General features: G+C 33.8%; 3 protein-coding genes across 7 annotated transcripts; 2 read left to right on the forward strand and 1 right to left on the reverse strand.

The window, feature by feature from the left end:
• The first annotated feature begins 5,341 nt into the window (after positions 1-5,341).
• Positions 5,342-9,181, forward strand: LOC109800733 (aspartyl protease family protein 1). The gene is made up of 10 exons (XM_020361587.3): positions 5,342-5,900; positions 6,291-6,426; positions 6,543-6,787; positions 7,133-7,357; positions 7,629-7,764; positions 7,854-7,933; positions 8,012-8,105; positions 8,193-8,250; positions 8,640-8,711; positions 8,796-9,181. The coding sequence occupies exons 1-10, from the start codon at positions 5,587-5,589 to the stop codon at positions 8,987-8,989; spliced, it is 1,554 nt and encodes a 517-aa protein (XP_020217176.1). The 5' UTR covers positions 5,342-5,586; the 3' UTR covers positions 8,990-9,181.
• Positions 9,182-16,279: 7,098 nt separating this feature from the next.
• LOC109801583 (peroxidase 64) lies at positions 16,280-17,797 on the forward strand. Its single transcript, XM_020362694.3, has 4 exons — positions 16,280-16,537; positions 16,645-16,833; positions 16,980-17,142; positions 17,231-17,797. The coding sequence occupies exons 1-4, from the start codon at positions 16,334-16,336 to the stop codon at positions 17,623-17,625; spliced, it is 951 nt and encodes a 316-aa protein (XP_020218283.1). The 5' UTR covers positions 16,280-16,333; the 3' UTR covers positions 17,626-17,797.
• Positions 16,979-20,929, reverse strand: LOC109801582 (Putative methyltransferase family protein). Of its 5 annotated transcripts, none has more exons than XM_083066625.1 (7): positions 20,516-20,929; positions 20,325-20,433; positions 20,159-20,241; positions 19,425-19,553; positions 19,094-19,187; positions 18,927-19,011; positions 16,979-18,820 (listed from the first exon to the last, which is right to left on the reverse strand). In XM_083066625.1, the coding sequence occupies exons 1-7, from the start codon at positions 20,666-20,668 to the stop codon at positions 18,748-18,750; spliced, it is 726 nt and encodes a 241-aa protein (XP_082922751.1). In that variant the 5' UTR covers positions 20,669-20,929; the 3' UTR covers positions 16,979-18,747. The 5 variants fall into 5 exon arrangements, with proteins under 5 accessions (XP_082922751.1, XP_082922747.1, XP_029127573.1 ...); XM_083066621.1 differs by having other exon boundaries at positions 16,979-18,828; positions 20,516-20,925; XM_029271740.2 differs by having other exon boundaries at positions 16,979-18,810; positions 20,516-20,907.
• Positions 20,930-22,336: the final 1,407 nt, after the last annotated feature.

Genomic DNA, 22,336 nt, shown 5'->3' on the forward strand with positions numbered 1-22,336 from the left:
TTAAAATAATCCCCCTGATGTCGAGTAGGAAGAAGGAAATTCAAAATTCCAAGCTGAAAATCACGTTTGAATCAAATGTTAAGGAATTGGCCAGATAATGGGTCGTACGCGTATCTTAATATAATGATAATAAATATATGCAAAGTCTTCTATGTTAAAATAATCCACCTGATGTCGAGTAGGAAGAAGGAAATTCAAAATTCCAAGCTGAAAATCACGTTTGAATCAAATGTTAAGGAATTGGCCAGATAATGGGTCGTACGCGTATCTTAATATAATGATAATAAATATATGCAAAGTCTTCTATGTTAAAATAATCCCCCAGATGTCGAGTAGGAAGAAGGAAATTCAAAATTCCAAGCTGAAAATCACGTTTGAATCAAATGTTAAGGAATTGGCCAGATAATGGGTCGTACGCGTATCTTAATATAACAAGTGGACAGAATGGAGTGACATGAGAAATTAAATTTGGCCAATCCGGTCGGCCAATTTCCGAGCCAATATGGCCATCGCCAAAATTCCGATTAATAGATTTGAGAAGATTCACCAAGGTAGAGTAGAGTAATCTACCAAGTTCCAACTAGGTCGTCTTGTACCCTGCATAGAAGATTTTCTAATTTTAAAATGAAATTTTAAATAGTCAGTCGGCCGGTATCCGACTCGTATAGAGTGGAATATATAATTAAAAATAAACTTGGCCAAGTACATCGTCCAAGTTCCGATTGCATTCAAATGAAAATTTTTCTGTTAAAAAATGAATCTCGACTACATCAATCGCCCAAATTCCGATTCCGATTCGTAAAAATAAGTAAACCGGTTTCTAAGTCAAATATTTAAGCTTCAACAGGACAATCGCCTAAATTCTGACTCGTATAAAGAGTGGATAATTTTTCTAACTTTAAGAAGAAATTTTACCAAACCAGTTGGTGAGGTTCCGACTTGTATAATGTTTTAAAGTAAAATTTACGTAGCCATTCGGCTAAATCCTGGCTCGCATAACAGTGGAAACTTTCAAACTTAAAAAGTGATCTTTTCAAAGCTAATCAGCCAGGTTCCGAGTCGTATAGAGGTGGAAAATTTCCAAGCTGCAAATTCTCTATAAAGTAAGTCGGTCAAGCTCCGAGTTTGTATAACATCATAAAATTTCTTTAAAATGAAAGTTTCCTTTTCGTAGCCTATTCGGTCAAATTCTGACTCGTGAAGAGAAGTGGAAAATTTTTGTAAGAAATTATATATGGTCGGTCGGACAAATTTCGATCCGTAAGATGCCGAGTTGCCCGATGAAGTACAATCGATCCAAAGCTGAGTTGCGCGAGTTCTGGGGTCTTTTTGAAAAGTAATCATTCTAGTCCCGACTTCGCCTGCTTTAGCAATATTGTCGTCGCAATTGCGAGTTTTTCTTCGAGTTATTTATACTCGCCCAGTCGGACTTTTGCCGACAATCACGAGTTTGTCTTCGAGTTATTTATACTCGCCCAGCCAGACTTTTGCCGACAATCACGAGTTTGTCTTCGAGTTATTTATACTCGCCCAGCCGGACTTTTGCCGACAATCACGAGTTTGGTCTTCGAGTTATTTATACTCGCCCAGTCGGACTTTTGCCGACAATCACGAGTTTGTCTTCGAGTTATTTATACTCGCCCAGCCAGACTTTTGCCGACAATCACGAGTTTGTCTTCGAGTTATTTATACTCGCCCAGCCGGACTTTTGCCGGCAATCACGAGTTTGTCTTCGAGTTATTTATACTCGCCCAGTCGGACTTTTGCCGACAATCACGAGTTTGTCTTCGAGTTATTTATACTTGCCCAGCCAGACTTTTGCCGACAATCACGAGTTTGTCTTCGAGTTATTTATACTCGCCCAGCCGGACTTTTGTCGACAATCACGAGTTTGGTCTTCGAGTTATTTATACTCGCCCAGTCGGACTTTTGCCGACAATCACGAGTTTATCTTCGAGTTATTTATACTTGCCCAGTCGGACTTTTGCCGACAATCACGAGTTTGGTCTTCGAGTTATTTATACTCGCCCAGTCGAACTTTTGCCGACAATCACGAGTTTGCTGCCTTTAAATAACACACTTGTCGATCATGGAAAGATAAAAGAGATGGTATTTAATAAAATTGGAATTATTGGTTAGTGGTGCCTCGTTAAAAACCTTCTTAGCAAAAAACCTTTTCACATTTTTATATGGAATAAAAATCTCTTGGGACGACCCCAGCTTCTCGGCTTTCAGCTGCCCTTTTGTTGATTTGTCCCTTCTCCGTCTTGATGTGACTCAGGGTGAAAGCTCTCACCTCCGACATCGTTTGACAATTCGCTTTCTCCAGCGCGATGTCGAAAGCTCCAGACCTTAAGCCCTTCTGAAACGCGATGACTGCCATCCTTTCATCCAAGGACGTTATCCTCCAGGCGACCTCATTGAACCTTTGCAGAAAGTCCTTCAACGACTCCTCCCGCTTCTGTTTGAGGTCGAACAAGTCCGACGTGATCGGTGGTTTCTTCTTGTTAGCGGCAAACTGTGCCATGAAGAGCCGACTAAAGACATCAAAGTCGGTGATTGATCGGACAGGGAGACTACTAAACCAATCCAGTGCTGCTTTTTTGAGTGTACCCATGAATAGTTTGCAGCGGACTTCCATACTTCCTCCACAAATCAACATTTGAGCGCAGAAATCCGTCAAGTGCTGACTGGGATCCTGAGTTCCATCAAAAGGTTCGACTTGGGGAATCCGATGATCCCTTAGGATGGTCTCGGCCTCTATGGCCTCCGAAAAAGGTCGAAAATCTCTGGGGACTTCCATCATGACATCTTCCTCCACCGTCCTGGCATTGGCCGTTATCATAGCTTGCATCTCGTCCGCCCGCCTCATAATCTCCTCGTTTTCTCGTTGAATAGCCTCCTCTCTCTCCCTGGATCGCACATTCTCCTCCCTCAAAATGTTGATCAATGTCATCATCTCCTCCATGGTAGGGTGTTGTGAGTCGCTGTTGGATGTGCCGCCTCTTGCCATGGTAAAGTGCGGATTCTTCTGTGTTACTTGGGGCGTAGGAAAAGTTTCACCGTGGTCCCACGGTGGGCGCCAAAATGTTCCGGCCAAGGGGTGCACTAGGGTTTTTTCCTAGGTCAAGCCTCAAGACCAGAGCATTCAAAGGGGTAATCTGCCCTCTTAGCCTTAGGGTTTTAGGTTTTATACTTCGTCGTTCATGGGCCTTATGGGCCCCGAGAACGTAGGGATTTCTTCAACCGTTCTTGCTACGAGGTCGCGCAATGAGTGAGGATTAGTCAAGTCGGATTTTGACCGACTAGGCCTGTGCCAAGGGTCCAATCAGGTGAGCGCCGAGCAACAGTCAAGTCAGATTTTGACCGACTAGGCCTGTGCCAAGGGTCCAATCGGGTAAGCGCCAAACAGCCCCCTTATAGGCGAATGAAGTCGAACCAGGAGTGAGTCGGCTCGCGTAGGGATGTCAACTCGGTTGTAGGCCGAGTGGCTTCCAATCAGACAGAGGATCTAGTCGGGTTTTTACGTAGACGGTACACTAGCCTTCCATCCCTGAGCCGATAAGGCGAGAGGGCTTGTGGCCTGGTAACTTAGTCGGATATCGACCGAGTAGAGATCAGTCAGATTTTTACCTAGATGGTACACTAGTCGGGTTTTTACCTAGATGGTATACACTAGCCTTCCAGCCCTGAGCCGATAAGGCGAGAGGACTTGTGGCCTGGTAACTTAGTCGGATATCGACCGAGTAGAGATCAGTAAGATTTTTACCTAGATGGTACAATTTGTAATAATAGTTTCATTGAATTCCATCTAACTCAAAAAAAAAAAAATAGAGAGAGAGAATATTGAACTTTCTTACAAACTCAATCCTACGGCATGACCCCCAAAACTGAAATTTATGATCTAATAATTAATCACCTTAGCCAACTGCACATCTCATCACATATATAATCTTTAGGTCTCCAAGTAAATTAGGATCTAACTCACCTCATGTTAAAGTCAACACCTAACATCTTGACTTTGAGTGATGTAGTTATATTTAATTAAGAGGTACTAATACGTCTTTATTAGATATACTATATATTTCACCCATCACATTATATTGTATTTGATTAAACCAAGTGCTTTAAAAAGATTATAAAATCATCGTTAACGCGGTTCATCCAAGATATGGAACAAATTAACAACATCCAACAATCCCCTTACATTTTCTATCAAAGTATATTTCATGACCCCAACCCATCAAAGTTAGTAACTACTCTAAGTTCTTAGAAAAATCACATTCACCTGTAATTAATAGTGAATACCACAACTTCCCTTTCATGCATGTATTCGTTTTTTTTTTCCCCTCCTTTTCATACTATCATTACTTGCAGGTGTCACCATTTATTCTATCGTATTGTTATTCTACCACACTTGAGGTAACCTGAGGGAACCACCATGTTAAGTGTAGACCGAATCCCATTGGGCCGCGTCATAACATCTTTAAATATAAATAGCTATCAACATTAAAAAACTATTATGTTAAGTATATAATAACATTCCTTTTGATTCATGAAAACCAATGGTCGTGACAGAAATAATAAACATTTGAAGAAAGTAACAAATAGGTGCAGTTGCTTCGCGTATTCGTCTGTCTGCAAAACCAACTAAATAAGACATAATTTCCACGTTATGGGGGGAGGGTCAATATTTTTATCATATTTTTCTTTCTCTCTATTATTTTTTCACCTCTTTCTAGATGCAGACTTAGCATTCGGAGTATTCAATTTTTTTTTTTCCTTTTCGAAGACACTAACCTCCATCCGTAATTAGAAAATACACTATACTACACCCTAATTTGTTGTTGGTTTGAACATATATCTAGCTTAAATTTTGTAAGGATGTTCATGATCAATATTTTTTTCTACAATTAAAAAATAATCAAATCAGTTCATTTAGAAGAAAATAGAGTATATAAGTAAAAATTTGCTAGATTAATTTTGATCCAATTTCACTTTTTAAAATAAACTATCCGTAAATATATACTGATAAATTTCATACTCAATGTTTCGTCGAACCTTCGACGTATATAAATCTTTATCTTGAAAGACTAACTTACAAAAATTATACTAAAAAAAGTCAAGTTTATAATTAAGAAATTTGCATTGATATGTGCTTAAGATGACATAACCTAAAAATATAACATGATTGTACTACGTGGCAAAATACAAACTAGAAAACAAAATAAAGAAAAATATTGATCTAGAAAGTGAATAGTTACTGTGGGGACCCACAGTGTAGCAATGTGAATCCTGTTTGATCCTAACACAGAAAGCCAAGTTGGACTTTTTCCTGTTACTGGGATGCTTAACCAAACCAAACCAACTCAACCGACCTTTGACGTACCTTCTTTCTCCTTCTCCTTCTCCTTCTCCTTCTCCCTCCCTTCCTCTCTTCCTTTCTTTCTATTTTATCACTATTTTTTATTTTATTTTTCTGTAAACGACCACAGTCCACACACCAAAAACACCAAACCTTTTTACACACATAACATATCTCTTTTGTTGTCTCAGCAAAATCTGTCATATCACATATCATAGCTCATGGGTTCTCCTTTCACTTCTAACCAAAGCCATGGCCACACTTGGCTCTTCATGTCACTACTATTCATGTCTTTAGCTTCGGAGACTTGCCACGCTCTCCACTCCTTCGGCTTTGACATCCACCACCGTTTCTCTGATCCCGTCAAGGGGATTCTCGGCGTTGACAACTTCCCCGACAAGGGGACAAGTCAATACTATGTTGCCATGGCCCACAGAGACCGAATATTCCGGGGCCGCCACCTCGCCGCCGGTTACCAAACGCCGCTCACTTTTCTACCCTCCAACGAGACTTATCAGTTTGGAGCCTTTGGATTGTAAGACTTTCTTAACCACTAGGCACTAGTCAACTCACCTCAATTTCTGATTACTCTTTATGCTTTTTCTAGATCCTTTTTTAATAGGGAATTTTAAAGATATAGATCTGTGTGTAGAATGAAAAGAGAATAGAATATGGTTTATGTTTTGGTGCTTGGAAAGGTGCAGGAAGAGAATCTCAAGGGGATATTTCTCTTTCCCCCTTTTTTGGGAAACCGAATGAAGTTTGCAAAAGAAAGAAAAAAAAAAAAACTTTTTTTTGTTTCCTTCTTTTTTGGGTTGTATGAAAATCCTTTTTTCTAAAAAAAAAAAAAATTGGAATGAGTTTTTTTAGGCATTCTCTATGTGTGGTAGTAATTTAATTTGTTTTCCTCATTTGGATATTTCAGCTTGCATTTTGCCAATGTTTCTGTTGGGACTCCACCTTTGTCGTTTCTTGTGGCATTGGATACTGGTAGTGACTTGTTCTGGTTACCTTGCAATTGTACCAAATGTGTGCGTGGTGTAGAGTTATCAAACGGACGGGTATACCATTTCATTTATTGTTTTAACTATATTTTGTGGGTTCTTGATCAGTTCTGAACAAAACTGATGGAGAAGTTTGACTTTAATGACGATTTCTTTATGCTTTTATCTGGCAGAAAACGGAGAAAATTGTTTTTAATATCTATGATCCTAAAAAATCATCCACAAGCCAAAGCGTTTCGTGCAATAGCAGCTTATGTGAGCTACAGAAACAATGCCCTTCATCTGGTAGCACTTGTCCATATGAAGTAAACTATCTATCCAATGGTACTTCAACTTCTGGGTTCCTGGTGGAGGATGTGTTGCACTTGACTACAGATGATGATCAAACAAAAAAATCTGAAACGCAAATTACTTTTGGGTAAAATTCTCAACTTCTTGCTGATATATTTTATTGGGAATACATATATGCATATGAATCATTAGTGTGTATTCTTGGTCATATTGCATTACTCTGCTTTTGGGAAGTTGGACTATAACATTTTATATAGTGATTGAAGTGGAAAAAACAAAAAGTTCACTTCTAGGAAGGTTCATGATACGCATAATAATAACCACATCTAATTAGCCCTTATCATGTTTGTGAGCATGAGAGTACAGTACATTAAGTTTCCTAACCATATCTTTTGTTTGATTATTGTTCTTTGAAACAGCTAGGTATAATCATCTTTTTTTTTTTTTTTAACTTGTTTTTCATATGTTGCAGTTGTGGCCAAGTTCAGACTGGTGCATTTTTGGATGGTGCAGCTCCAAATGGTCTGTTTGGATTAGGAATGGATAATGTATCTGTCCCAAGTATCTTAGCCAAAGAAGGGCTTACTTCAAATTCCTTTTCAATGTGTTTTGGATCTGATGGTCTTGGAAGAATCACATTTGGAGATAACAGCAGCTTTGTCCAAGGAAAAACACCATTCAACCTCAGGGCATTGCAGTAAGTAGTTATTATCTTTTATTCTCTGTCCTTTTACTCTAACAAGTGGTCACTTTCACTTAGATGAACACTTGAACCGGAAAAAAAAAAAAAAAGAATGAATGTTGTCTGAACTGGTAGTTAAAAGTCTTTGGTTTGATTCCGTTTGAGGATCATACCATGCCTTGACCTTGAAATGGAGCAACCTATCCTCCCCTAATATTGAGAAACTATAGAAGAAGAAAAATAGAGTCTAACTTGTGCTTATTTTTACATGGCTACTTCTTTCCAGTCCTACATACAACATAACCGTTACCCAAATTATTGTGGGAGAAAATGTTGCTGATGTCGGGTTCCATGCAATATTTGACTCTGGTACCTCGTTTACATACCTAAATGATCCGGCTTATACGCAGATTGCTAACAGTGTAAGTAATCTTGATTATAGTTGGTTAATAAGGTAACTATAGAGCTTAATTTGACATGCATTTCTAATTTTTTTCCATTGTTTTTACAGTTTAATTCAGTAGTTAAACTACAACGGCACTCATCTTCTTTCTCTGATGATCTCCCCTTTGAGTACTGTTATGACTTGAGGTGATTTGTAACTTCAGAGATGTCTCTACTTCTTTTTCCTTTTAAATCATCAGACACTGATTTTGACCTTACTTGCAGTTCAAACCAGACTGTTGAAGTTCCCATTAATCTTACCATGAAAGGTGGAGACACTTATACTGTCACGGACCCTATAGTAACTGTCACTGGTGATGTGAGTAAATGAAATCCATTTTTGCATTTCATTATTATTAATATCTAATGATTTTTCATCCCCTAACCTCGTAAATGTGATATGCAGGATATTAACTTACTTTGCTTGGGTGTCCTCAAAAGCAACAACGTGAATATCATTGGACGTGAGTATTTTAACTTTTATATATATATATATAAATATATATATATATATATATATATATATATATATTTTTTTTTTGAAGCTTTCAATTCAGATTATTTTGTCAATTCATGCTTCTTATCAATATAGCAGCCACAACTACTATATTCTTATCAAACCTTCTGACACATATAGATGGTTAAATCAGACTCAAATTCACATTTTTTCTAATATGATATTAAAGTTTATTTTAACGTTTGTTGTTAAGCTTATTTGACCATTTGCAGTTGTTTGATTTAGGTCCAAACCAAACTCACATTTTCTAATACATATCAACACTATGACAAAAACATGTAAAATTTCCATAGTTATTGCTACCTGCAATGTTCATTATGTTTTCCCATCATGCAGAAAACTTCATGACTGGTTACCGTATAGTCTTTGACCGTGAGAACATGATTCTTGGTTGGAAGGAATCCAATTGTAAGTAAAGTTCAACTCTTCTGCTTCAGAATACTAGATCCTTTCTCTGTTAATTATTGTTAATATTAATTATATTATTCTCAGGTTATGATGATGCACTCTCTACTTTGCCTACTAACCGATTACACTCCCCTGCTATTTCTCCTGCCATAGCTGTGAATCCTGAAGCAACATCAAACCAATCTAATAATCCTTTGCAGTCACCTAATCTCTCATTTAAGATAAAACCAACTTCTGCTTTCATGATGGCCCTTTTTCTTCTTTTAGCCATTTTTTGAGTATATCTTAGGCTATTCAGTGTCATATTATTAATATTAGTATTTTTTTAGCACACACGAGAGAAGCATTATTACTACGCATTTTTGTATTCTTGGTAGCATAATTTGATAATGAGTTTGTAGATAACATAAAAACATGAAATAATAGTTGTGAAAATATATATATATATATTTTTCCATTCTTACATTTTACTTCTTTGGTGATTGTCTGTCTTCATTTTTACTCGGTCAACTCTCAAGACTTTCAATGTGAATCCCGTGGTTAGTTACAAATCCTCATAGTTGTAAATGCAGAACCGTGTTGATTCTTGACTTGGACAAACAAGCACCAAATGTCTCGTGAGATTAGTTGCAAATCCTCATATATATACTACATAGTTTGTATCAATAGTTGAATGCTTCTAAATTTTGTGGATATAAATGGACCACTAGATTAGATAAAGACACTTGAGATAGAGATTTAACCATCTGGTCTCTCTATTTTTCAAATACTGGACCATCCTGATTCCTGACTTTGACCGTTAGATGTCAACACCAGAAGGGCCAACCTTGATTTCTTCGGAAGATCATTTACTACGATAAAGGCATTATTAATTATCATTAACTTTCATTAATTTTCATGAATCTTTTGTTTCTGCTATCAGTTTAAATAGGCTTAGAGTTACATATCCGGAGGAGGCACGTCACTCCAAGACACATAGCAATAGCTTTCATCCTCTACATTCGGAATAGCATAAATTAAGAGCAGCGTATACACAAACCAGAAAGTTAATAAGAATTAATCTTTTAAAATATCGTCATCTATTTTAAAAAAAATTAACCTTTTTTGATAAATATTTTTTCATTAATATGAACTATGAACCAATTACATGTTTAAAGGATAAAGATATTTACCAATCATACTATATATAAGAGATAAATATGGAATATGGAATGTAAGTCAATCAATCGAGATAATTTGCAAGAATGTCACTGTACAAGTTTGGCGTGCTTAAGTCAGGCCAACCAGTTATGAACATATTCATTGAATACAGAAGAGTTATGAACTCTTACCAGCCGCCTTTAGCTTCAAAAGTTGAAAATACTAGTACTAAATTTATTTATTTTTCCAACAATTTATATAAATATCCGATTATTTTTTTTCATAAGTTCAAAAATTGATGCTAGCATCCTTCCCCTTTTTGCCCTTAATCTCTTAAAGTTTTAGTTAATATCCCCACACTAGGATATGTCCACTTGTCATGAGAAAGCCATATAATTCAAACTCATCTTGGTCTGTTCTAAGTACTCCATCCATAATTGGCTCTTATGTTCTTGTGCATTCTTCCTCTTCTTAACAGTATGACTGTTCATACTGTTAAGAAGAGGAAACAAATCCAGGTTCAGTAGGAAACAAATCATGAAAAATATAAAATGCACTTCATCTGTATAATGAAAAGTAATAATTATGACTATTCATATTCTCCATTTCTGATGCATAATAAAATAGACGAATACTATATGCACAGTATTGCAAGTTATTAATGCCGGAAAACATGTTAACATGCATGACATAATTTTGGTTCATGACATGGATATTTAAATAATTTTATCAATAATTGCATCATCCGGGCATAACTAGAAGATAAAGCTATACATTTTTATTTTTTTTTATTTTTGTTCAACCAAAGTATCCCTAGCTTTCAATTAATAACTACTCTGTTGAGTTACTGAAATTTATTTAAAATATTAACTTCTTTTAACAAATATTTTTTTTCATTCTTAAGTCTCAAGTCTTTAACCACATACAACCATGTGATCATGTTGGTTGGTTGGTATGGTTGCATGCTAAAGTCTAACTCTATGCAAGCTCTTTCACATAGAAAGAAGAGGAAAATTATCTATACATTTTTTTTGGAAGTTAAACACATTGACCTTGATATCAAGATTGACACACTAATCCAATCAACCTTTACCGATTACATTTTAGCATATTGATTGAGTTAGGTTATCATGTCGGATTCAATTTATTTTAACTATATCAAATATAATTAAGTTTTTAAGTTAATGTGTTTTCAACTTCATTCAATTTAATTTAAATATAATTTTAATGCTTAAATAATAATTATTTATCACTTTAATTTAACTTCATTCATCGCTGATTTTTTTAACAAGCACTCCTCAATCTTATTAAATTGTGGTTGGTTGAGTTCTATCAAAAAAAGTTATGGCTCTATATGTTGTGTCTCTTGAAGATCGGGAATTTAATTTTGAAGGCAACGACATTTTTGAACATCGTGATTCAATAGCACTCCATTAGCCTCGATGACATTTAATGTTTTAAAAAGTATTATTGCTAAAACCAAATTTTTGGATTCAATTAGATTTTAGATATTCTCATACAATTTTTTTTCTCCTTTTTTCATTAGATTTTGTCATATATTAGATCATACACGACTTAATCCGACTAGTTACATCCCTAAATCTTAAACCTTAAAAAGAAATTAAAAATTAAAAATAAAAAAATCAATCAATAAATCAAGAGAAAAAAATCAAGAAAATAAGAAAAAATGTAAAAAAAATCAAAAAATAAAAAACAAGGTGCACACAGAGTCACAGACTATGTTAAATTACTCATTTCTTTGCAAAAAAATAATAATTAAAAAACATGTCCTAGATGTAATTTTGGTATTATTCTATGGTTACCAAATGAGAACCAAATTTTCCTGTCTTTTAGTTTAAATTTTTAGGTTTAAATATGTTTTTAATTTTTGGTCTTTCTATTTTTTTTTATTCTTCTAAAATTTATAAACATTATTTTTTATCCTTGTAGAATAAATAAATTTTGATTTTAATTCCTGTAAAATATTTTCTTTGATTTTCATCTCTCTAAAAGTTAAACTATTTTAGTAATGATTATTTTAAGGTGGATAAATAATATTTATTTTAAAGATCTATAACTTTTTTAGAAGTGTAAAATATCGATATGATATCAATAATGATTGTAAGTAACACTTAAGATGGTTACTTACCTTTTTAATAAATAAAAAATAGTTAAAATGATTACATAAAAATAGAGACTAAAATAATATTTTTAATTTTATAGGAATGAAAAATAAAGAAAAAATTTTACCGGTGCTAAAATCAAAACTTGCTAATTTTATAGGGATTAAAAACATATTTAAACAAAAATTTTATTAGTCACCAAATTCAAACTCTCATTTTGATTAAAAAAAATAACATTAAAATTACTTAAGCATCGGTATGAATTTTTGTCTAAAATGAAGAGGGCACCCCACAAGGGGTGTTCAAAAAAATCCAAATTGATCTGAATCAATCCATAATCAATTTGATCTGCATTGAAAGGTTGATTCACTTTAAAAAGTTGTTCAATTATCAAACCTATTTTTACAAAGTGAGTTGATCCGATTTTGTAAAAAAACTGATATATATATATATATATATATATATGTATTGAGAAAACAATTTAAATTTTCAAATTCAAATCTCTGAGATATTATTTATATTTTAAAAGATATCGATTCTTTTAGGATATTGTTTAGAATTGAAATTATTGTATTTATTTTAGAGATTTGTTTTCTCTTTTAAGATTGTAAGGTAAGATCAATAAATAGAGACTCTTGAGATGAGAAGAATCACCTGACCTATAGAGAGGGTCACCGCCTTAAATGAAAGAGGAGGTCATATGAAGGAGGATTTCCAAGTTTTGTCAGCAAACTTGTGAATAATGATTTTCAAGTTTCGCCAAAAAACTTGTGAGATGTGGGTTTCCAAGTTTCACCCATAAAACTTGTGAGAAAGGGGTTTCCAAGTTTTATCCATAAAACTTGAAGGGAAGATTTTCAAGATATATGTAACACATTTTGAAATAAATAATGAACATTCTTGTGGACGTAGGCATGAGGAGTTGAACCACGTTAAATAAATTTGTATAATTTTTTCCTATTTCTTTTATGGTGTTATTTTAGTATATTTCTCAACATTATTATTGTGCGTAAAAAAGAAGAAGATTTTTTTGTTCCCAACAATATATATATATATATGAGTAAAAAATGAATAATTTCACTAGATCAAATCGATTCAATTTTAAAAAAAGTTGATCCATAATTTTTTTTAAAATAAAATAAATCAATCTACTTTATAAAAAAATAAAAAATAATCAATTAACTGATCATTTTTATAAAACGTTCGATTCCATTCAATTTAAAATTTTAAAAAACCTGACCCATATACACCCGATGTGAGGGAAACAAAAACATACGGAAGAATGGTCTTGTTAAATTTAGCTTAAAACATAACTCTTCAGTCTAACAAAATCAATGTAACCTTCTTGGAATATATAAACAAAGAGTTTTGAAGTATTGACACTAAAGATGAAATAAATTTTTATTCTAACATTAAATGATTATTGGTCCAAAGAACAAATATCCGAGTTGGCAGCTTCATCCTGATTTTCTCAGCCACAATTTTTCATTCTCATTGCCAAATTCAATATCATTATCGCTGCTGTCTCCACTGGTTATTGCATTTTCGACAGAGCCACTCAGTAATTGTATTTTACTTGACTTGGGATTGAAGAACTTGCGTTTCAGCAACTTGCTCTATGTATTTTACATTTTTTGGTTCCAATTTTGTGACGCATTCTTTACCCACATCAAATTGGAAGTAGCTACAAACTTAGGCACATCTTATATGTGTCATCCCAAACACGCTGGGACTCACGTATTTTATTTGTTTCTTTGACAATTTCTCATAGTACTAATTAACCATTAAAAAATACTAATTCTTTGGTTATTTCTCACTGACATTGTGTTTGGATAAAGAGAGGAAAAAAAATATATAAAATGTTATTTGTAGGCTTAAGTGCATTTTTAATCTTTTAGTATTATAATTATGCAATTTTAGCTGCTAAGGTTCTAATTGAATAATTTTAATCCATTAAGTATTGTAATAATTGTGAAATTTTGGTTTTTCAAATTTTAATTAAATAATTTTAATCTTTCAAGTATTATAATTGTACGATTTTAGACTCTTAAGTATACAATCATATAATTTTTAAATTATTTAAGTTACATATATTCTAATTTCCTTCTTATAAAATGCTATATTTTATTATTATTAAAATTATTAATATATATATATATATAGCTTAAATATGTAAAAATTTGTATAATTTTGATATTTTAAGAACTAAAATTATACTGTTAAAGTATTTTAAGGACTGAAATTAATTAATTAAAAATTGATGAACCAAAATTATATAAATATGAAACTTAAAATATTAAAATTGTTCGTTTAAAATTTGAAGAATTAAAATCACATGTTTGTCATATTTGAGAAAAAAGAACGCATTTAAGCTTCATTTATACGAACATAAATAACTTAGAATTGGAAGAAAAAAAATCCTTAATTTATTTGGATCGGTTAAAGTGTCTAATGCACAATCTAAAGATGGTCCCCGTTATGGTCATCTCCATTCATAATCTAAACATAGATCATAGTCCAATGTCATCTTCAAATCAACCCATAACGCTCTCACACTCACAATAGCATCATTTGTTTTGTTATTATATTGTTTTGGACCAAAATCCCATCATACCATATGATACATGCAAAGATCACAACATAATCATCTTACTTTATTATCATGAGTCGAGATTTATTTATATAAAAGCCCTCTTAATCATGTTTGGAGATGCTTTCGAAAGATGTAAACATACGTACATTACTTTAATACGAAAGCTACGATGCCTAGTGTCAATGAGATGGGCGTAATAGCAATATTGCAATAATTACTAACATTGGAAGTTTTCGTTTAATCATCATTCTTGGTCTAGAATTGCACAAGCAATTGCTAATATAATTTTTGAAAATTATAAAATAAAAAACAATATTTTATCAAGGATTATATTTAGTGTTTAATTGTACTTTGAGCATAATTGCTTCTTGTAAAAATTACTTATCTAAAATGTGAGAAGAATTTTGTAGATATATAGAATCAAACATTCACAGTTTCAGACTTTCACTAGACATAGGAACTGCACAAACATAGCAGTACCAAACCAACAACACCATAACTGCTTCACCCCAAAAAAAAAAAAAAATGGTGTGCTTCATCATCATGTGTTGATTATATTCACTAACAATCAGCTAATTTGATTACATTTTCAACCCAAAAGTGCAGTTCAGGCTCATTATTACATAAATTACACAGATTTGATAAGCTACTTTTCATCTTAAAACATTAATAAATAGACACATTATACTATTTGATTTTTACAAATGCACCAGACTGTCCGGACAAAATTCAGTATCTTTAATAATTAGGTTCCTTTGAACTATAATCATTCAGTAGGAAAGCTCCTACAACAATAATTATAGTTTTGATAAGACCTGGCTACCATCATAACTAAGACTTTTTTTTTCGGAGGGAATAATATCACAATTAAAGAGTAAAGACTTGAAATGCAAGCTTTGGCACCTAAAAAACAAAATTACGATAGCTCAACCTTAACCACCACATACATTCCTATAACTGAGGCGCAGTTTCCTTTGCTAGTGAAAACCACGACCACGAGTATATCTACGGCTTGATTTGGTTAGTGGTGATCAGATTTGAGGGACCCCATTTAAAATATGTCGAACAAAATTTTAAGAAAGTAAACAACTTAATTTAAAGAAAAAAAGTTAAAACCAGAAAATATATATAATTTGAGTACCTTTTTCACCAATTAAGAATAATAGTTTAAAAAACCATAAATGCTTTTGACAAAATAATTATGCAAACATAGCATTAAAATAAAATATGATATGGACAGGTGGCCTCAATTTCCGCCGAAATCCTAAACCGGAATGTCACAATTATGTGATCACAGAAAAAATGCTCGTAGTAAAATCAAACATTTCAGTTGAGTTCTGACATTAGGTCAATAGGGGAAGACCATGGATAATGTCAAAATTGATGAACCATAATGATGCATCCTGGGGGATGACATTGTAATCTTAACTAATGAAGAGTGAAGGCCATGAAACTGTAGCTTAAGACTGGATTTAGCTAGAATGTATATTTACACTATTCTGATTGAGAGTAACATATTAATAAAAATAAAAAAAGAATAATAGTTAAACCTTCATTTAGTCCACGGAGCAAAAAGTGGATTGTCTTTTTGTAATGAGAATGCTTCAACATTACTACTTCATTGACAATACTGCTTAACGAATTGATTTCTAGAGCCACATTATCTCATTTAATAATTAATCACTTTTATCTCTATAAAAGCCCATTTTCCACACCTTTGATGTCCACAGCAACAAGCTAAAAGTCATCTAAGTACTCAAATTGACATGGCTGCAATAGTTGCATTCTTGAATTTGATCATCATGTTTTCAGTAGTCTCTACAGGCAATTCACTGAGCTTAAACTACTACGAAAAAACATGCCCTGGTTTGGAGTACATTGTTGCCAAGGCAGTGAAGGATGCCACTGCCAAGGACAAAACTGTTCCAGCAGCACTTCTGCGAATGCACTTCCATGATTGTTTCATTCGGGTAAAAGCTATTTTTACACCCCCTCCGTTCCCCTTCACTGTTTCTGCTTCATTTGATGCATCATTTAATCAAATCATATTGTTTTCTTTTTTCCTATACACTTGAAGGGGTGTGATGCCTCTGTGCTGCTAAATTCAAAAGGAAACAACAAAGCAGAAAAGGACGGGCCACCAAATGTTTCTTTGCATGCATTTTATGTCATTGATGCAGCAAAGAAAGCAGCAGAAGCCTCATGCCCTGGTGTAGTCTCTTGTGCTGATATCCTTGCTCTAGCAGCAAGGGACGCAGTTTTTCTGGTAAGAAAACTACTTAAGTACTGAATTTCTCATCATTCAGATCCTAGATAATTATTAATTTGTTATGCCTTTGAGAATTGACAAATGCAGCTAAGGTAACACGTATTTGCAAGTTTTTTTACTAATGGTATAAGAATATTCTACAGTCCGGAGGGCCTACGTGGGATGTTCCTACAGGAAGAAAGGATGGTAGAACATCTAAGGCAAGTGAAACCATACAATTACCTGCGCCAACCTTCAACTTATCACAACTGCGACAGAGCTTCTCTCAAAGAGGACTGTCAGGGGAAGATCTGGTAGCTCTGTCAGGTAAGTTATTCCTAAAGTCAAATCATTTTTCATTCCAATTTATATTGGAATAGAGTTTAGAGTAAAATGTCTTTTGACCTATTTGTAGGGGGGCACACTTTGGGTTTCTCTCACTGCTCATCTTTCCGGAACAGACTCCACAACTTCGATGCTACACATGATGTTGACCCTATATTAAATCCGGCATTTGCAGCAAAACTGAAATCAATTTGTCCAGTAAAAAATCAGGCAAAAAATGCTGGCACCACCATGGACCCTTCATCAACAAGTTTCGATAATACATATTTCAAGTTGATCCTCCAACAGAAAGGCCTGTTTTCTTCTGATCAAGCTTTGCTTGATAACCCAGACACCAAGAATCTGGTTACAAAGTTTGCCAGCTCACAAAAGGCTTTTTTTGAGGCTTTTGCAAAGTCCATGATCAAAATGGGTAGCATCAATGGTGGGCAGGAGGTTAGAAAGAACTGCTGGGTGATCAATTAAAAAGTCTTAATTCAAGTTAAATTGATGTTCTAAACAAATTAGAAGTATGAAATTGGTGGATCAAATTTCCAAGATGGAAAGAATATTACGTGTTTTTCCTCTATGAGAGGAACATGTATATTTATCTCAAGTTAATAAAATCTCAAGAATGTCTTGGGAAATTAATTTTGAACTTAGTTATAAAATATATCATTTTGGTAGTCTTTGGTAATGACTAATGAGTCGGGAAAGGTCCCGTTCAGACACATGCAGTTATCCCTGCTTAATCAAGCCACGAGAGTCATGGTAAAGAAGAGCTCAATCTTGTCAGCAACATGGATAAAAAACCCTAACTTAACAAAGACTACAATTTGGAAATAGAGCATAAGAAACCATATATCTATTGTGATTTTCCCTCCACACCTAATGTAGTTCAGAGAACATTACTAGTGCAGACTGTAATTCTAGACATGGTCTATGTTTGAGCATTCAATTTCCCCACTTTCATCCCAAAACTATTGCTGTTTGCTAAATGTTGCAAAGAATGCAACCATTTTCATTGCAAAAGAAGAATGTCTTGAATTATCGACTCAATAATTGTATGGTTTTCAGCTCTGGCCACTTGACAGCACTGCAAATATTAACATTTAAACATCTTTTATATATGTATAACAAACATAGTGATTCTTAAAAGTAAGCTAAATCAAGCCCAAATGTAACTAAAAAGTTTATTAAAATAAATAACACCAGAGAATTCCTCCACGAGTGTCATCCCAGTCACTCATCCACAAAGATTGATGCTTGATGCCATGCCTCAACATTAAGAAACCACAAAATAAAAAACAAACAGTGTTTTTTCTTCATCTAGTGTATAGCAGAAAAGTATGAAATTCATTGTAGGAGGCATTCTTCTAGCATGATCATATCCTATACAATTGTTTGATCAACTAGATATGAAATGGAATTTTCTAAAAGCAACAATAACATAGATATCAGCAGCCGTATGACAAAAAGAAATGCTAAATTTTGTCATAAAATTTTGAGCTACGTCAAACATTCTCTTCAGAGATAAGAGCTATCTCTGCCAATTGAATGTTACCACTAAGTAGTGATGCTTTGTAGGATGGCAGGAAGGAAAACCCGTCAAGAAGCTTGAGACACTTTAATCCCCATTTTCCCATCAAAAACTCCACAAGGTGATGCCCACTGCAACAAACTAGATAACTAAATTAAAAAATATGGAAATAAATATCAGATGCAGGTTGTAGAGCTAGGATGAAATTTCCTCATAAGTCATGAGCATCATATAGAATGAAAAGTACCTTCGATTATGGTATGAAGTTATAAAGATTGACCCAGGAGAATTTCGGAGCAGGAATGTCACAGTGGCAAAGAGGTCATCAAAGGCTAAACAATATATGAAAAAACAAACTTAGTCCAATTCACAGAGGAAGGAGACAGATAACTATCACAGCCCATTTTTTCTCACCATTTGAATCATACAACACATCAGCCCCCAGAATAATTGTCGGCTGTAAAGTGAATATGGACGAATCCCAAACTCCCCATTTCAATCCCAACACCTACAAGAAGGCAAAAAATTCAGATACCAGAAACAACATGATAAAATTTCAATGTGTACATAAACAAGCTTTTGTTGGCACAATGCCCCTATTCACCACCTTCTAGGAAATCCATGCTACAAACATGGTACTGTCATAATATTCTTCTAAAACATTAACACATTCAACCATGCACATTATTAACACAAGCTTCGTTATCTGGAATATGTTGAAACAGTTACTATAATGATAGCTTACATTGCACTCAAGTTTGTTCAAGTCACAAACTCTTCTCATATTGTCAAGCACCTGCACATCCAAAACAAGAAGCAGTCGCCCGATAGATCCGTTAACTTTCAGAATCCGACCATTAATTAAATCATAAGCCTATACCAATCATATAAGAATAAAATTAATAAACACCAATGAGTCATATTGACAATCATTTTAATTTTAATTTTTTTAAAATCATGTGTATTCTCTACGAGAGACAATTTTATACTATGGTCTACAATAAGTCCATTTGAAAGCTTTATAAAAATATATTAAGAGTCTGTTTGAATATAAATTATAAATGTTTTCGAGAGTATTTTTTCAGTAAAGAAATCCTCAAAAACACTTTGTTTTTAGGTTTATATCGAAACAAGTTCTAAAATAATAATAATAATAATAACAATAATAATAATTGGATGGTAATGTGTAAATCACTTTTTTGATCATGAATGAGTAAATCACCTTATTGTCACATCTGACATTAAGTAAATTTCAAATAAGTCCTTGAATTTAATCACCTTGTGACATTTTGATCCTTAAACATATATTAATATTATCACTCAAGTCACAAGCATTTTTTAATTTTGCACTAATTTGATTGATAAATTGCATTTTGAAAGGCTTTTTTTTTTCCCCGAATTTTCTTAGTTTGAGAAACTAATGTAACAACGCTATACACTTCTAGGAACGAAAATGATCTTTTACCCTAATGTTAATACCTCTAATCTGGTGGAGTCATCTGTAAGAGTGACACGGGCACCGAGTTTTGATGCAACCAAGCCAGGCAAGGAAGTTCCGGCACCTAGCTGCGTGAACAATATAAGAAAAAGAAGGAGAATAAAAGAGAAAAGTGTTCATAACAGGCGAATTTGAAATAAGAGGTACCTAGCTCAACAACGGTGGCTCCGGAAAATCGATGCCTGTGTTGCCAAACGTACTCAGCGAGAACGACGCTGCAGGGCCACACGAAGAGGCCATAGTCTTCCTTCATGTTCTGCGGTGAAGACACGGAAACAGCAGAAAAAGCATTAGTAGTTAGTTGATTGGGAAATTCAGGGTTGGGAAGAGAGAACAACCTCGATGATGGAGATGGAGAAGGTTGGGCCTTCGGTGTCTTCGCCGAAACAGTGCTGAGAAACGGTGGTCATGGTGGTGAGGGTGTCATCACTCATCACGCTGTTCATTATCACACTCTTTTTCTTCCATGCCTCCAACGGAACATCTAGCATAGGTGCAGGAGAGAAAAAAAATTGGGTGTAAGAAGCATTTGCCGGGATAGAAGAAGAGGAAGGCCCGGAAGCAGAAAAGGGCCCAGGTCCAGGTCCAGGCCCAGAAGAGTGGTTATGATGGGGCAGGAAGGAAAGAAACCTGATCAACCTTGCTTCTTTGCAAGTAGGCAAGCAACTTCATGAATACATTCTGAAAAGTGGTTACATGAATGATTTATTTGTCAGATTGCCATGCATGCAAAATGTGGAAGGGTACCAAATGCCGAACAAGTGTTCAGTGATATTCAATATGTTGATTTCGGGTTATGCTTTGAATGGATATGCAAATGAGCTAGGCATTTAAGGCCTTTGGAGTTTGGACATTTTAGTATTGGAGGTACCCACAGCCTGGCCACACCTTGATAGCTTTAAAATTTAAATTAAGAATGAATATGAAATAAAATTGTGTATTATTCATGTTATACTAAAAGGATTATATATATCTTATTCTGATTAAAGATCTATAATTAATTTTGTAACTAATATTTTAAATATTTATTAAAAAAATATTATATGAGCTAAATATGTTATTCTTAATTATATAAAGATATAATTGAGATATAGATTGTTTGTTGTTAAGATACAGTTGAGAATTATCACAATAGAATTACAATGAAAAGGTAAATTGAATTCCTAATGCATTGTTTGGTAATTTCCTACATTAAATATTTAATGAAATGTTATGGTGGAATGTGGATGAACATACACCAGTGTTTGACCGTAATTTAAATATTCTTATGTAGTCCATCTAACCTACATTACAAGTTAATATCTGTATTACTCTTGTAGACCTGGTAATCTTAATATATATTATTATTGCAAAGAGTGTATATAAAATGGTTATTTCAATTAACTTATGAAAATAAGTTAACTTATAAATTGTTATTTTTTTATTTTACTTTCATTAATTATGAATAGTTAAATTGTTTTTTTTTATGTTATTTTATATTTATCAACTAATTTTACTAAACATTTTTAATTCAATTAATTAGTTTATAAATTTTAAAAGTATTAGGAAAGGAAGAATACTCAATATTCATAAAGAGTATAGGCCTATGAAATGGATCCTCTAGGGTGTCTTTCTCAATCTTCCTAGTCATGAGCTCAGTCAAAGATCCAATGGTCTTTATGGATATGGTTCTCCATCACAACTCATCACTATTAAAAACACCACGACATATATCAACTTACAATTCATCAATAACACCATTACATCACAACAATATATCTTACAACATCACAATAATCTCAACACAAATAATTTTGAACAACTAATGTGTCTTCCTCTATATCAATTAAAGAGATCTCCTACAACACAAGATGGACAATTTAATTAAGTGGTTAAACCTTATTGAACCACAACGTGTGACTTATCTAACAAGATCAACTAATAACTCAATTTGATTTCTCAAGTTTGTCACTTAAACTAAAAGGTTTAATACTATTGTTGCCTACTACGACATTAGCTTGCATCACTAAGCCACCTATGAAATTAGTCCACCAACTATCCTTTAAGCATTATGCCCCTCCAATACTTGGTTGGGGACTAAGTCCTTTACTTCATACTTTACTCAGTTGGACATTTTATACATGTATGTCTCGAATTTATCCACATACGAATACCACAAA

This window comes from Cajanus cajan, chromosome 11, assembly GCF_000230855.2.
Source record: "Cajanus cajan strain Asha chromosome 11, NIPB_CcT2T_4, whole genome shotgun sequence".
Classification (NCBI taxonomy): domain Eukaryota; kingdom Viridiplantae; phylum Streptophyta; class Magnoliopsida; order Fabales; family Fabaceae; genus Cajanus; species Cajanus cajan.

What these genes read in the sequence shown, in the direction of transcription:
- LOC109800733 (XM_020361587.3), top strand. Translation starts at nt 5,587, where the DNA reads ATGGGTTCTCCTTTCACTTCTAACCAAAGCCATGGCCACACTTGGCTC. An exon ending in GAGTACTGTTATGACTTGAG is followed by an intron (nt 7,934 to 8,011) that starts GTGATTTGTAAC and finishes CCTTACTTGCAG; the next exon opens with TTCAAACCAGACTGTTGAAG. An exon ending in CAACGTGAATATCATTGGAC is followed by an intron (nt 8,251 to 8,639) that starts GTGAGTATTTTA and finishes CCCATCATGCAG; the next exon opens with AAAACTTCATGACTGGTTAC.
- LOC109801582 (XM_083066621.1), bottom strand. Translation starts at nt 20,668, where the DNA reads ATGCTAGATGTTCCGTTGGAGGCATGGAAGAAAAAGAGTGTGATAATG. An exon ending in TCTCCATCTCCATCATCGAG is followed by an intron (nt 20,434 to 20,515) that starts GTTGTTCTCTCT and finishes TCTTCACCGCAG; the next exon opens with AACATGAAGGAAGACTATGG. An exon ending in ACTTCATACCATAATCGAAG is followed by an intron (nt 18,829 to 18,926) that starts GTACTTTTCATT and finishes TTTTTAATTTAG; the next exon opens with TTATCTAGTTTGTTGCAGTG.
- LOC109801583 (XM_020362694.3), top strand. Translation starts at nt 16,334, where the DNA reads ATGGCTGCAATAGTTGCATTCTTGAATTTGATCATCATGTTTTCAGTA. An exon ending in TCCATGATTGTTTCATTCGG is followed by an intron (nt 16,538 to 16,644) that starts GTAAAAGCTATT and finishes ATACACTTGAAG; the next exon opens with GGGTGTGATGCCTCTGTGCT. An exon ending in AGATCTGGTAGCTCTGTCAG is followed by an intron (nt 17,143 to 17,230) that starts GTAAGTTATTCC and finishes ACCTATTTGTAG; the next exon opens with GGGGGCACACTTTGGGTTTC.